The sequence below is a fragment of the Hyperolius riggenbachi genome, chromosome 2 (assembly GCF_040937935.1).
Source record: "Hyperolius riggenbachi isolate aHypRig1 chromosome 2, aHypRig1.pri, whole genome shotgun sequence".
Classification (NCBI taxonomy): domain Eukaryota; kingdom Metazoa; phylum Chordata; class Amphibia; order Anura; family Hyperoliidae; genus Hyperolius; species Hyperolius riggenbachi.
This window is the reverse complement of record NC_090647.1, coordinates 560498170-560513911: the sequence shown is the minus strand read 5'-3', so window position 1 is coordinate 560513911 and position 15742 is coordinate 560498170. Positions and strand designations below refer to the sequence as shown.

General features: G+C 47.2%; 1 protein-coding gene across 3 annotated transcripts in view; it reads right to left on the bottom strand.

Moving 5' to 3' along the window:
• Nucleotides 1-15742, bottom strand: part of LOC137547374 (uncharacterized) — a 106915-nt gene that overhangs the window by 21243 nt on the left and 69930 nt on the right. For all 3 annotated transcript variants that reach the window (XM_068270913.1, XM_068270916.1, XM_068270915.1), the window contains exon 3: nt 2553-2882. In XM_068270913.1, coding sequence (XP_068127014.1) covers nt 2553-2882 — 330 coding nt within the window. The remainder of the gene's footprint in view (nt 1-2552; nt 2883-15742) is intronic.

The following is a 15742-nucleotide window of genomic DNA, read 5'->3' as shown; positions in this document are numbered from 1 at the left end:
AGGATAAAGGAAGAGCAGGAGGAGGAGGAGAGACCACGGAAAGGAAAGAGAGGATAAAGGAAGAGCAGGAGGAGGAGGAGAGACCACAGAAAGGAAGAGAGGATAAAGGAAGAGCAGGAGGAGGAGGAGGAGGAGAGACCACAGAAAGGAAAGAGGATAAAAGAAGAGCAGGAGGAGGAGGGGAGACCACAGAAAGGAAAGAGAGGATAAAGGAAGAGCAGGAGGAGGAGGAGAGACCACAGGAAGGAAAGAGAGGATAAAGGAAGAGCAGGAGGAGGAGGAGAGACCACAGAAAGGAAAGAGAGGATAAAGGAAGAGCAGGAGGAGGAGGAGAGACCACAGAAAGTAAAGAGAGGATAAAGGAAGAGCAGGAGGAGGAGAGACCACAGAAAGGAGAGAGAGGATAAAGGAAGAGCAGGAGAAGGAGGAGGAGAGACCACAGAAAGGAAAAAGGATAAAGGAAGAGCAGGAGGAGGAGGAGAGACCATAGAAAGGAAGAGAGGATAAAGGAAGAGCAGGGGGAGGAGGAGGAGAGAGAGGATAAAGGAAGAGGAGGAGGAGAGACCACAGAAAGGAGAGAGAGGATAAAGGAAGAGCAGGAGGAGGAGGAGAGACCACAGAAAGGAGAGAGAGGATAAAGGAAGAGCAGGAGGAGGAGGAGAGACCACGGAAAGGAAAGAGTGGATAAAGGAAGAGCAGGAGGAGGAGAAGAGACCACATAAAGGAAAGAGGATAAAGGAAGAGCAGGAGGAGGAGGAGAGACCACAGAAAGGAAAGAGAGGATAAAAGAAGAGCAGGAGGAGGAGGGGGGACCACAGAAAGGAAAGAGAGGATAAAGGAAGAGCAGGAGGAGGAGGAGAAACCACAGAAAGGAAAGAGGATAAAGGCAGAGCAGGAGGAGGTGGAGGAGGAGGAGAGACCACAGAAAGGAAAGAGAGGATAAACGCAGAGCAGGAGGAGGAGGAGAGACCACAGAAAGGGAGAGAGGATGATGGAGGAGGGAGGGAGGGAGGGGGAGAGAGAGAGAGAGAGAGAGAGAGGATAAAGGAAGAGCAGGAGGAGGAGGAGAGACCACGGAAAGGAAAGAGAGGATAAAGGAAGAGCAAGAGGAGGAGGAGGAGGAGAAACCACAGAAAGGAAAGCGAGGATAAAGGAAGAGCAGGAGGAGGAGGAGAGACCACAGAAAGGAAAGAGAGGATAAAGGCAGAGCAGGAGGAGGAGGAGAGACCACAGAAAGGGAGAGAGGATGATGGAGCAGGAGGAAGGGAGGGAGGGGGAGAGAGAGAGAGAGAGAGAGAGAGAGAGAGAGAGAGAGAGAGAGAGAGAGAGAGAGAGAGAGAGAGAGAGAGAGACCACAGAAAAGGAGAGAGGGGAGAAAGGAAGAGCAGGAGGAGAGAGGGGTAAAGGAAGAGCAGGAGGAGAGCTCAGAGGGAGAGGAGGGGAGGAGATACCACAGAAAGGGAGAGAGGATAAAGGAAGAGCAGGAGGAGAGCTCAGAGGGAGAGGAGGGGAGGAGAGACCACAGAAAGGAGAGAGAGGATAAAGGAAGAGCAGGAGAAGAGCTCAGAGGGAGAGGAGGGGAGGAGAGACCACAGAAAGGAGAGAGAGGATAAAGGAAGAGCAGGAGGAGAGCTCAGAGGGGGAGGAGGGGAGGAGAGACCACAGAAAGGAGAGAGGGGATAAAGGAAGAGCAGGAGGAGAGCTCAGAGGGAGAGGAGGGGAGGAGATACCACAGAAAGGGAGAGAGGATAAAGGAAGAGCAGGAGGAGAGCTCAGAGGGAGAGGAGGGGAGGAGAGACCACAGAAAGGAGAGAGAGGATAAAGGAAGAGCAGGAGGAGAGCTCAGAGGGAGAGGAGGGGAGGAGATACCACAGAAAGGGAGAGAGGATAAAGGAAGAGCAGGAGGAGAGCTCAGAGGGAGAGGAGGGGAGGAGAGACCACAGAAAGGAGAGAGAGGATAAAGGAAGAGCAGGAGGAGAGCTCAGAGGGGGAGGAGGGGAGGAGAGACCACAGAAAGGAGAGAGGGGATAAAGGAAGAGCAGGAGGAGAGCTCAGAGGGGAGGAGGAGAGGCCACAAAAAGGAGAGGGAGGATAAAGGAAGAGCAGGAGGAGAGCTCAGAGGGAGAGGAGGAGAGACCACAGAAAGGAGAGAGAGGATAAAGGAAGAGCAGGAGGAGAGCTCAGAGGGAGAGGAGGGGAGACCACAGAAAGGGGGAGAGAGGATAAAGGAAGAGCAGGAGGAGGAGAGTCCATAGAAAGGGAGAGGATAAAGGAAGAGCAGGAGGAGAGCTCAGAGGTGGAGGATAAAGGAAGAGCAGGAGGAGAGCTCAGAGGGGGAGGAGTGGAGGAGAGGCCACCGAAAGTAGAGGGAGGATAAAGGAAGAGTAGGAGGTGGAGTCAGAGGGGAAGAAGGGGAGGATAGGCCACAGAGGGCAATGAGAGATCACATTAGTCCTGCATTGTACAATCTGCTCTGTATAATGATTGCACTCTGGAGACATTACATGATTGGCAGTTATGTGATGTCACAGACAGAGGAGGATACAACTTACCCATTATGGACAGAGTCACTGCAGTTGAATCATCTCTTCTCTGATTGGTACCTCGGCAGTAATAGGTCCCCCCATCTCTGCGGGTCACAGCAGTCAGTGTCAGGGCCAGGTTCCCCTGTGACAGGTTGCTGGACAGTGCGGTGCGTCCCGTGTACTGAGGATCCTGCTGAGAGAGGTCATCCTGTCCCCTTCTAAATCTGTGTACCAGAAGCTTTCCATTCCCATCTATCCTCTCCCAGAGAAGCAGCAGGTTATCCACTCCGTGTATAAAGGGAAATGTACATGGAAGTTGTACTGTATCCCCGAGGGTAGCGGTCACAGTGGCGCCACCTGTGGGCAGAAAGAGAAATGATCAGAGCGCAGAAGACAGCTGTGTTGTGGGGCTCCCTCTAGAGGCCGGAAGCTTGTAGCCACACAGTGTTACTGCCACATAACTGATATGTAGGGAGGAGCCCCAGCACAGCCACACCTCTCAGCTCTACTTCTGGGGTCTACAGAGATCATAAATATTCCTTTACATTTAAGTGTTTTCTCTCCCGCATGTCTAAAACCACCTGATGCTGACAGCTAGTGATGGATGAACATCATGAACAATGTTCACAGACCGTTCACAAATTTTTCCAGGAATGTACAGTAGCAAAAAAAAAAAAAAAAAAAAAAAAAAAGTATGTGAATCATTTGGAATTATATAAATTTATGCACAAATTGGTCATAAATTGTGATCTGATCTTCATCCAAGTCACAACAATAGACAATCACAAGCGATTTTGCAGAGGGATTTTTTTTTTCCACTTTCTGACGTCATTCAGGAAGTGAGCTCTTGTACCCGGAAAAGAATAAATACAATGTATTTATTCATCAAAGCGCTGGGGAAATCGCTATAGAAGGCACTTTTTCGCTTTGCGATTACCCTACACCTTCCATTACAGGCAAATCACCCAGAAAATGGTACAGGCAGCGCTTTAGTGAGCGGACTGGAATTGAACCGCTCATATGTGAACACTGTCATAGGGAATCATTGCACAAGCGCTGTAAAGCCGCATCTACACGCGTAGATGCGGCGGCGATGTTCCTTATCAATAGAGCTGCTGATGCGGCTCGATTGATAAGATCCGACAGGACGGATCTCCCCACCGCCGCTTCCCTGCTCGCTCCCCGCGAGGGGACAATGGCAGGGATTTGAGCGGAAGATAAGCGGCGCCGGCGGGGATGAGCGGGGAATCGAATCCAGCGGGGACGCGGAAGAAGCGTTTCGGTGGCTAATCGAGCCGCCGGATCGGAGCCTCATCTACCCGTGTAGATGAGGCTTTAGGGCGATTTCTGAAAATTGCCAGCGCTTAAAATAAAAAAAATAAAAAAAAAACACGAAAATGCCCAAGGTGTGAACAAGCCCTTAGGGCTCAGCCACACTATAAGCTCTGAGCGTTAAAAAAAAAAAAAAAAAATCGGTAGCATTCACTTTCATTAAAATTGCGGTAATAATCAGGGCTGTGGAGTCAGTACAAGAATCCACCGACTCCGAAGTTTAGGATTTCACTGACTCCTCTAATTTGCATATTACAATCTTGTTGATTGAAAGTATGTAACATAAAATTCATCTCTTAACTGCCAACGCTTAGGAATTTTAAAAGACAACTGAAGTGAGAAGAATATGTAGACTGCCATATTTATTCCCTTTAGTCATAGACTGAGGCTGCTTACACACAAGGACGTTATAGGCGCACGTTAATGCAGCCTGTAACGCTCCCCCAACGCACAGCAATGTAACACAAGTGGGCTGTTCACACTGCCCACGTTGCGTTACATGTAACGCTGCACGTTGTAGAGAAAGTACAGCATGCTACGGCGTTAGAGCGGCTTAAGCCACTTTAGACTGTCTGCACATGCTCAGTCGTGTTGGGGAGGAGCGGAGAGCGGCCAGGCACATGGCTAATTAATATTCACTGCACGTTGTGACGTGCAGTGTTTACTTCCTGGAGCGGCCGCTCTGTGCGGCGATTGGCCGGCAGGCCCACGTGATGCCGCATGCGTCCAAGAGTACGCATCACGGACGCCAGAGTGAGCTGCACAACGCGGCTCACTCTGACGTCCACATCGAAGAGCACCAGGTGTTGCGTTAGGTGCACGTTATGCGACCTTAACGTGGCACCTAACGCAACGTCTTAGTGTGCAAGTAGCCTAAAACTAGTCCTTGGTAAGAGTACTTGTAAAAGGTACAGACCGGAACAAAGAACATCTATCAGGCCCTAGGCAATGTAACTGTGGGTACATGTAATGCTGAACAGCTTGAGAAAGGTTGCAAGACCGAAACAGCAGGGCTGTCGCTGCTACAGATTATTTTTTAAACCACTTTTGATGGAATAAAAGAGCTTTAATACAAATTGATGGTGCCGACTCTACTGTGGATTGTCCAGGTATGTACAGGTCCTTCTCAAAAAAATAGCATATTGTGATAAAGTTCATTATTTTCTGTAATGTACTGATAAACATTAGACTTTCATATATTTTAGATTCATTACACACAACTGAAGTAGTTCAAGCTTTTTATTGTTTTAATATTGATGATTTTGGCATACAGCTCATGAAAACCCAAAATTCCTATCTCAAAAAATTAGCCTATCATGAAAAGGTTCTCTAAACGAGCTATTAACCTAATCATCTGAATCAACTAATTAACTCTAAACACCTGCAAAAGATTCCTGGGGCTTTTAAAAACACCCAGCCTGGTTCATTACTCAAAACCGCAATCATGGGTAAGACTGCCGACCTGACTGCTGTCCAGAAGGCCATCATTGACACCCTCAAGCAAGAGGGTAAGACACAGAAAGAAATTTCTGAACGAATCGGCTGTTCCCAGAGTGCTGTATCAAGGCACCTCAGTGGGAAGTCTGTGGGAAGAAAAAGTGTGGCAGAAAACGCTGCACAACGAGAAGAGGTGACCGGACCCTGTAGAAGATTGTGGAGAAGGACCGATTCCAGACCTTGGGGGACCTGCGGAAGCAGTGGACTGAGTCTGGAGTAGAAATATTCAGAGCCACCGTGTACAGGCGTGTGCAGGAAATGGGCTTTCCCCAGGTCAAGCCACTTTTGAACCAGAAACAGCGGCATAAGCGCCTGACCTAGGCTACAGAGAAGCAGCACTGGACTGTTGCTCAGTGGTCCAAAGTACTTTTTTTCGGATGAAAGCAACTTTTGCATGTCATTCGGAAATCAAGGTGCCAGAGGAAAATGCCAAAATGCCTGAAGTCCAGTGTCAAGTACCCACAGTCAGTGATGGTCTGGGGTGCCATGTCAGCTGCTGGCTGGTGTTGGTCCACTGTGTTTTATCAAGGGCAGGGTCAATGCAGCTAGCTGTCAGGAGATTTTGGAGCACTTTATGCTTCCATCTGCTGAAAAGCTTTATGGAGATGAAGATTTCATTTTTCAGCACGACCTGGCACCTGCTCACAGTGCCAAAACCACTGGTAAATGGTTTACTGACATGGTATTACTGTGCTCAATTGGCCTGCCAACTCTTCTGACCTGAACCCCATAGAAAATCTGTGGGATATTGTGAAGAGAAAGTTGAGAGACGCAAGACCCAACACTCTGGATGAGCTTAAGGCCGCTATTGAAGCATCCTGGGCCTCCATAACACCTGAGCAGTGCCACAGGCTGATTGCCTCCATGCCACGCCGCATTGAAGCAGTCGTTTCTGCAAAAGGATTTCCAACCAAGTATTGAGTGCATAATTGAACATAATTATTTGAAGGTTGACTTTTTTTGTTTTAAAAACACTTTTCTTTTATTGGTTGGATGAAATATGCTAATTTTTTGAGATAGGAATTTTGGGTTTTCATGAGCTGTATGCCAAAATCATCAATATTAAAACAATAAAAGGCTTGAACTACTTCAGTTGTGTGTAATGAATCTAAAATATATGAAAGTCTAATGTTTATCAGTACATTACAGAAAATATAATAAACTTTATCACAATATGCTAATTTTTTGAGAAGGACCTGTATAAAACTTTTCATCCGTCTCCGGTACCCTTTAATTTGTAGTCACCAAACCAAATTTTAACAACATATCAAATTATTTGATTTCATCAGCAAAGAGAGTGCGTACATTTGCATAAATCAGCATCAATGCAGAATTATTTCCATCTCATTGACCATCTCTATTAGTGACACGGCTACACATCAGGCTTTATTCTTACAGCATAGACATTATTTAGTATATATAAGAGATTCCTGTGTACACATCATATATACTGTACAGTCACAATCAGATATGTGTATCTGACTTTAAAAATACGGGGACTGTTTTATTGAAGCACCACAAGTAACTAATTTTGATTGGTTTATTTCATTTTTGTGGACTAAGCACGGCTATTACTGTATATATAAATTATTTATGATGACTATTATCTGAGAAATAGAACATTTTATCATATTTTCTACTTTAATTACAGTTTAAATTCATTAGGAGTCGGTGCATTTTTTCCCCAACTCCGACTCCAGGCACCCAAAATTGCTCCGACTCCACAGCCCTGGTAAAAATCACGTAAAAATTGCCACGATTTTTCATGTATGCGATCATGTCGATTTTTACCGTGATTTTAACCACTTAAGGAGCGCAGTCTTTTCACCCCGTAAAGTGAACCTCCGGACTAAAAATCGACTCAGCAGCACTGAAAAGGCTTGGTGTTTCTTTAACAGTTTCACAGCATCAGAACTGTGTTTCTCTTATACAAGCCTCATTTTTAGCTGCACAGAAGAAAACTGCCCAGGCTTTTTTTCCCTGATGCTGTGCAAAGCATGATGGGATTTCTGATGTTGTTGTTCTCTTTCTGCTGTTTTGGTGCAATTTTTTTTTGTTTACATTTTGAATTTGACATTTGAAGCCTAGCGTGTGCAGCTGGGAGAGTTAATCAGGACACAGGACAGTTGGAACTGTGTCTCCTGCTCCTTGTCACCTCCTTTCAACCAAAAAGATGGCTGCCCCCATGACAAAGATGGCAGCCCCCATGAATCACAAACATTTGCCTGTTCTTTTAAAAGAGATTATTTTACCTATCTATTCTAATTAACATAACTAATGTAACTTGATGTCAGTATGTTTGTTTAGGCTGAAGTTCCCCTTTAACCTCCCTGGCGGTAAGCCCGAGCCGCGCAGGAGGATTTCTCAGGCTCTACTGGGGCGATTCGCCCCATTCAAAGTGCTGTGCGCGCAGCCAGCACTTTGCTAGCCGCGCGCACAGCTTGATCGCCGCCGCTCTGTGGCGATCGGCCGCACGCAGCGGCGAAAGAGGCCCCCCCCCCCCCCCCGCCAGAGCCCTGCGCTGCCCAGACCAATGAGTTCCGGGCAGCGCTATGGGCCGGATCGGATGCGCCTGACGTCCGGACGTCGGCTGACGTCCATGACATCATCCCGATCGTCGCCATGGCGACAGGAGAAGCCAAACAGGGGAACGCGTTATATATACGCGCTCCCCTGTTTGCTATTAGTGCCGGCGACGATCTCACTAGAGGGACACATGCGCCCTCTAGTGGTGTTTCATGTAGCTACCACTCTGGTAGCTTTACATGAAACAAAAACAAAACAAAAAAAATTAAAAACAAAAGGATTTTTGCCCATGTGGCAAAAAAAATTAACCGCCAGGGAGGTTAAGGACCAGACACTTTTTTTCCCATTCAGACCACTGCAGCTTTAACGGTTTATTGCTCGGTCATACAACCTACTATCTAAATGAATTTTACCTCCTTTTGTCACTACTACAGTTTTCTTTTTGGTGCTATTTGATTGCTGCTGTGATTTTTAGTTTTTATTATATTCATCAAAAAAGACATGAATTTTGTCAAAAAAAAAAAAAAAGATTTTTTTTACTTTCTGTGCTGACATTTTTCAAATAAAGTAAAATTTCTCTATAAATTTATTGTGCTACATGTCTTTGATAAAAAAAAAAAAATCCAATAAGTGTATATTTATTGGTTTGGGTAAAAGATATAGCGTTTACAAACTATGGTGCCAAAAGTGAATTTTCCCATTTTGACGCATCTCTGACTTTTTTTGAGCACCTGTCATGTTTCATGAGGTGCTAGAATTCCAGGATAGTATAAATACCCCCCAAATGACCCCATTTTGGAAAGAAGACATCCCAAAGTATTCACTAAGAGGCATGGTGAGTTCATAGAAGATTTTATTTTTTGTCACAAGTTAGCGGAAAATGACACTTTGAGACAAAAAAAAAAAAAAGTTTCCATTTCTGCTAACTTGTGACAAAAAAAAAAAATGAAATCTGCCACGGACTTACCAACCCCCTCTCTGAATACCTTGAAGTGTCTACTTTCCAAAATGGGGTCATTTGTGGGGTGTGTTTACTGTCCTGGAATTTTGGGGGGTGCTTAATTGTAAGCACCCCTGTAAAGCCTAAAGGTGCTCATAGGACGTTGGGCCCCTTAGCGCACATATGCTGCAAAAAGGGGTCACACATGTGGTATCGCCGTACTCAGGAGAAGTAGTATTATGTGTTTTGGGTGGTAGAAATATCTCTGTAAATGACAATTTTTTATTTTTTTTTATTTTTTACACACAATCGTCCATTTACAGAGATATTTCTCCCACCCAGCATGAGTATGTGTAAAAATACACCACAAAACACATTATACTACTTCTCCCAAGTACGGCAATACCACATGTGTGGCACTTCTTTGCACCCTAACTGCGCTAAGGCTTCTTGCACACCAAGACGTTGTGTTAGGTGCCACGTTAAGGTCGCATAACGTGCACCTAACACAACGTATGGTGCTGCAAGAGCCGACGGTAGAGTGAGCCGCGTTAGGCGGCTCGATTCCTATAATGTCTCCCAGAGTGGCGCTGCTTGGCCAGCGGGACCACGTGATGCGGAGCGAGACACTCCGCATCACGTGGTCCCGCCGGCCAATCAGCTGCCGCCAGTGCAGTGAATATTAAGTAGCCATGTGCGCGGCTACTGTAGCTGGCTCTCCCCGCCTCCTCTCCGCCCCCCACTGCGCATGTGCAAACAGTCTAACGCGGCTATAGCCGCTCCAACGCCGTAGCATGCTGCACTTTGCGGAGAACGTGCAGCATTACATGTAACGCAACGTGGGCTGTGTGAACAGCCCACTTGTGTTACATTGCTGTGCGTTGGGGGAGCGTTACAGGCGCACTAACGAGCGCCTGTAACGTCTTGGTGTGTAAGCAGCCTAAGGGGCCCAAAGTCCAATGAGTACCTTTAGGATTTCACAGGTCATTTTGAGACATTTGGTTTCAAGACTACTCCTCACGGTTTAGGGCCCCTAAAATGCCAGGGCAGTATAGGAACCCCACAAGTGACCCCATTTTAGAAAGAAGACACCCCAAGGTATTCCGTTAGGTGTATGACGAGTTCATAGAAGATTTAATTTTTTGTCAAAAGTTAGCGGAAATTGATTTTTATTGTTTTTTTCACAAAGTGTATTTCCACTAACTTGTGACAAAAAAATAAAATTTTCTATGAACTCACCATACACCAAACGGAATACCTTGGGGTGTCTTCTTTCTAAAATGGGGTCACTTGTGGGGTTCCTATACTGCCCTGGCATTTTAGGGGCCCTAAACCGTGAGTAGTCTAGAAACCAAATGCCTCAAAATGACCCGTGAATAGGACGTTGGGCCCCTTAGCGCACCTAGGCTGTTAGGTGTATGGTGAGTTCATAGAAGATTTTATTTTTTGTCACAAGTTAGCGGAAAATGACACTTTGTAAAAAAAAAAAACAATAAAAATCAATTTCCGCTAACTTGTGACAAAAAATAAAATCTTTTATGAACTCACCATACTCCTAACAGAATACCTTGGGGTGTCTTCTTTCTAAAATGGGGTCATTTGTGGGGGTATTCCTCTGAGACTACCCAGGGGAAAAAAGAGCACCTACCTAGCAAAAGGGAGTACTTGAGGAGCAGAAAGCTGTGGTCACTGCGTTTTGATTAAAAAAAAAAAAAAAAAAAATCAAAACTGATCTTTACAGTGCCACAGCTATTGTACAGTGTTTTTTTGCAGTGATCAGAAAAAAAAAATTCTGTCACTGCGGAGGGGTGGGCTGAACGCAAGTGCAGGCGAACGATCAGGCCTGATCGGGCAAACACTGCATTTTTTATTTAGTGGATCCTAGTGACCCCAATATAGATCTGACTGCGATCAGTAATGATCACTTACACACATATACATACATATACATACATACATATATATATCCATATATATATCCATATATATATCCAATGTTGATTAGCGACAGTGATGACGCTAATTAGTGACTGTGGTGCAGTGGGCTGAGCACTAACTGACACTAACAAAGGGCCCTAGCTAACTGGCCTAACAGCTAACACTAGTGACACTAAAGTGACAGTTTTCACTGATCACTGTTTTTAAATCACTAGGATAGTGACAGGGGGGTGATCTGGGGTGGCGAGTGTGGAATCAGAGGCAATCAGAAACAATAACGGGACAATCAAAGCCAATCACGAGAAAACAAAGCCAATCAAAGGCAATCACAGGGCAATTGCAAGCCAATCACAGGGCACTCAAATCACGAGACAAGCAAAGCCAATCACGGGACAATCAAAGCCAATCACAGGCCAATCACAGGCCAATCAAATCACGGGACAATCAAATCACGGGACAATCAAAGCCAATCACAAGACAAGCAAAGCCAATCACGAGACAAGCAAAGCCAATCAAAGCCAATCACGGGACAATCACAGGGCAATCAAATCACGGGACAATCAAATCCGATCACGGGACAATCAAAGCCGATCACGGGACAATCAAATACAATGTCAGCACAATCAAATACAATTACAGCACAATCAAATACAATGCACTGGGAAGGTGATTGGGGGGGGGGGGGGGGGGGTCTGAGGGCAATCTAAGGATGTGGGGGGTTGATTGGGTGTCCGCACGGGGCAGACTGGGTCCGGGTCCTGATCTGATGGGTGGCAGACACAGGGGGTGACGATGGGAGATCAGTGATTGATTACAGGGGAGAATAGATGTAAACAGTGCACTGGGGAGGTTATCAGGAGGGGGGGGGGGTCTGAGGGCAATCTGAGGGTCTAGGTGGGTGATCAGGTGCCCCCAAGGGACAGTTTAGGGTCTGCTCTGATGGGTGGTGGTGACAAGGGGTGATAGACAGGTGATCAGTGGGTAAGGCAGCTGTATACAAATGTATACAGTATACAGGGGGGTGGTCTGGGGGTTCTGGGGGGATCTGAGGGTAGGGGGGTGATCAGGGGACCCTAGGGGGGCAGTTAGGGACCTAATCTAGGGGATAGCATTGACTGTTAGTAACAGGGAGTGATTGATGGGTTTTTAGGGGGGTGCTTGGGTGCAAACAGTGGTGTGCTGGGGTGGTTCTGAGGGCTGGTGTGGGCGATCGGGGGGTCTGGGTGGGCAAAAGTGTGTGTGCTGGTGATCACTTACACGGCTGCCATCCTTTCTGATGGTCGCACGATGAAGTGACCATCAGAGGAGGAGGCAGCCTGTATAATACACTCTGTTACCCTTTGTTTATGTATTATACACTTGATTGGCCAGATCTGAGGTTTTGAAACCCGCCGGCGCTGCTGATTGGCCAGCGGGTTTCTTGTCAGGTGGGCGGTTTCAGGAACCGGCCCGCGGCACGCCTGCGTATACGGTTCCCGACTGCGGGTTTGACCAGATTAAGCAGGGAACAGCCTTATTTAAGCTACAAACAAGGCTGGAACCCCTCATACACTTCCCACTGCCACCACTAGCGTTGCTAGACACGTCCCCTCAGCTGTCGAGGGCTGAACACGCAATCTGCGTTTTCGTATTTGGGTCAGCTTTGCGCTTAGGCCGAATACGAGAACGCCACGCACCCACACACACAGTACAGTTGTACAGTAACACAGCACAATCAGACACTGACTTGTAATGCAAGTTACACTGTCGTGCAGTAAAACCACTAACAGTCGTTCCGAACGATACTGTTAGCTACTCGCACTGGCGTATCGTACGTTGGGTCAGCTGCACGCTTCAGGCCAACGTATGACAAACGCCCCCCCACACACAATGCAATTACAATTTCATATGGTAGTGTTGCTCAAGCATACAAATTAGGCATGGACTTATACACAGCTACACTGCAGTCTCTTCTAGGCTATGAGTGTTAGTTTAGTACAGCAGAAATCAAGCTTATTAAATAATGATTTAATATTCCATAAAAACATAGAACAATGCAGAACTTAATATATACAAAAGATTACAAAAAGACAAAGTAAAAATGTTACAAGATAAAAGTTACAAAAATAAGAGGTTACAAAGATAACACACACGGATATTTGCGTAAACTAAAAATGGGGATTAAAAAAACGTTACCAACTTGAAGGTCTCAACGTTGTCGGCAGGAGCATGCCGCTTGTTCGACCAAAAGTCGAGATCAACTCTAGCTATGCGCTAACTCCAAGAGCAGATACCGGTGGCTGTCCTGGGCCAGCTTAAATAGTCCGAAGTGTCCCCTGGGGCATTTAATGTCCAGCCCCCAGGAACTAATGCACTTTCCCCGTTTGTGACATCACCGAACGCTTGTCATAATCTTGAGAACAACAAATATCCTGTTGACACTTACAGAATTCAAAGCAATTCCTTTTCCAGAGATCCAACATCCACTATAGTACCCACACCCAACAAAAGACTTCCTTAGCCCAATTTCCCCAGGTTACAATGTCTATACATCAAGAGATTGTTAAGTGAGGCTTTCAACTCCAGGTGATAACTTGATTAAGGCTTTTTCCTGTCTCCTGTTTTTAAAGTCTGCAGAGATTTCCAGCCCCCTTCCAATAGATGTAATTTACAGGGTATGTTTGCGTTTCTTCACCACAAGTTGACATGTGTTAGTCTTTTCCTGACTAGGCTTGCTTTGTGTATTGAGACAATGGGCCGTCTCCTGAGTTCAAAAAGCCAGGCAGATAATCCCATTAGCAGAAACTCAAAGCACTTCATATGGTCAAGACAATACCCACTTCCTTGCCCCAAGCAATCAAAGGCAACAGCTCCCTCCATGGAACACAGGCAGAAAAATGAAAGCATATGTTCCTGTTATCCTTAAATCATCAGCAACCCAATATATCACCACACCTCCGCCGTTAACTTGGTGCAAGGCAGACGATCTTCCCAGATCATCCTGCCAGCACCTACACTGTTGGTTCTGCTTGACGGGACAGCCCATCCGCATTCCCATGATTGCTTCCCTTCCAGATGGCACTGGCAGGTGAATCTAACGAATCATCCCGCCAAAGCCTACATTGACGGCCTGGCCGGGTGGGGAAACTCTTTAGCATCCTCAGGAGGGTTCCCCACCTGTCAGTTAGCTCCCAGTTATACGAATGGAAAGCTAGGTCAGGTTTCTGCAATGTGTCGTTGTCCTTGGCAACCGGACGTAACCACCCAGAGGAATGTGGGTCAGTGACAACCGTGAATTCGCGACCATAAAGACAGTGCTGCAGCTGGGGAAGGGTTCCAACCGTCGCTACACGCACTTTCTCTATAGTGGCAGGAGCTATCTCTCGGTCTCTTTGGGGAACGATCTGCCGGTCTGCCTCCTCCACTTCGGACAGCTCCGAGGAAATAAATTCCCAGAACCCTCTCAGCCCGCCCCTCCCAGCTGGTGACCTGCTGGCTAGCCCCCTGAGCTCTTCCAGGCTGCTGTCAAATCGAACAGCCCCAGAGAGCTCAGTGCTGCCTGTCACACATTCCAGGAGGACCGCAGACGGAGAGGCTCCTGGGCCCTCAGGGCCAGGTTCTGAAGTGGATGTTGCTGACCCAGCAACATTTGCCACTTCGGTGGACAGTCCCTCTGCTGTAGACCCGCTAGCGCTGCGGGTTACCACGGCAGCGGAGGGAGCGCCCACATTACACATATCATACCCCACATCACCTTTGGTCTTGAAAACATCTGAAGGAGGAAGATCTGGCCTGTTGCTGTCTGCCCCTTCAGTGGACAGTCCACCTGCTGCAGCCCAGCGACCATTGCTGGTTACTCCTGCAGCCGACGGAGTGTCCACAGGACAAGCATCATTATGTAGCACAACACATATGATATCAACATTATCCGTCTTATACATATTGACATTTAGAACATCACATAAAACATCCACATTATCTGTATCATTACACACATTGCTACTCAGCACTTCACAATTATCATCAACAGTTCCTGCATCGATTGCCTCGATAGTCCGTGCGTCATAAATGACATCATCAGTTTCTGCATTCTCTGTGTCAACAGGTCCCACTCCAGGCCTAGGCACTGGAGACTCACTAGGGCTGGCTCCTAGTACACAGTCCATAGCCCCTGGGGCCTCGCCAGCACTCCCCACTTGCACAGCATTATCAAACAGCACCTGGCAAGAGTCCTGAACTTCTGCTGGGGATGCAGGCTCCACGGGGTTTGGAGTAGGCTCATACCGGGCTACTAACCGTCCCAGGTCAGTACCCAGCAAAACGTTGTGGGGATTTTGTCAGTTACCCCAACTTCTTTCAATCCGCTGCCGGCCCCCCAATCCAGGTGGACCAAGGCGGTGGGTATGGCTGGGGCGACACCCCCGATTCCTCTGACAGCAATCCTTTTCCCAGGTATGTACTGCTCTGGGTTCACAAGCTGGGGATGTATGAGAGTCACTTCTGCTCCAGTGTCTCTCAGCCCAGTGGCAACTGTACCCCCAACCGTGACAAGCTGCAGATTCTCTGCATAGCCAGTGGCATTCCTGGTAGCACACAGAGCAGTTGGGACTTCACGGGGGTTGAGGCCTCACTGGATTTTGGGGCCTCCCTCTTCCTCTCTGGGCAAGTCGTGCTGATATGACCCACCCTGTCACATACAAAGCATTACCGAGTGTCAGGTTGCTTGAATCCAGGAGACAGCGGTGCTTGCCTCCTCTGGGTGCTGGGTGAAACAGGTTTAGCAATCTGTTCTCCTCTCCAGCTGGGCGTAGTAGTCCTCCGGGACTCAGGTGCTCTATGGGCGGTGTAGGCATCGGCCATTTCCGCAGCCTCATCCACTGTCTTTGGTTCTCGATCCAGCACAAACAGCCGGACCTCAACAGGACAGGTGTGTAGGAACTGGTCTTTTATCATCAGCTCCTGCAGGGCATTCAAGGTTTTGACTGACAGTCCTTTTACCCACTGC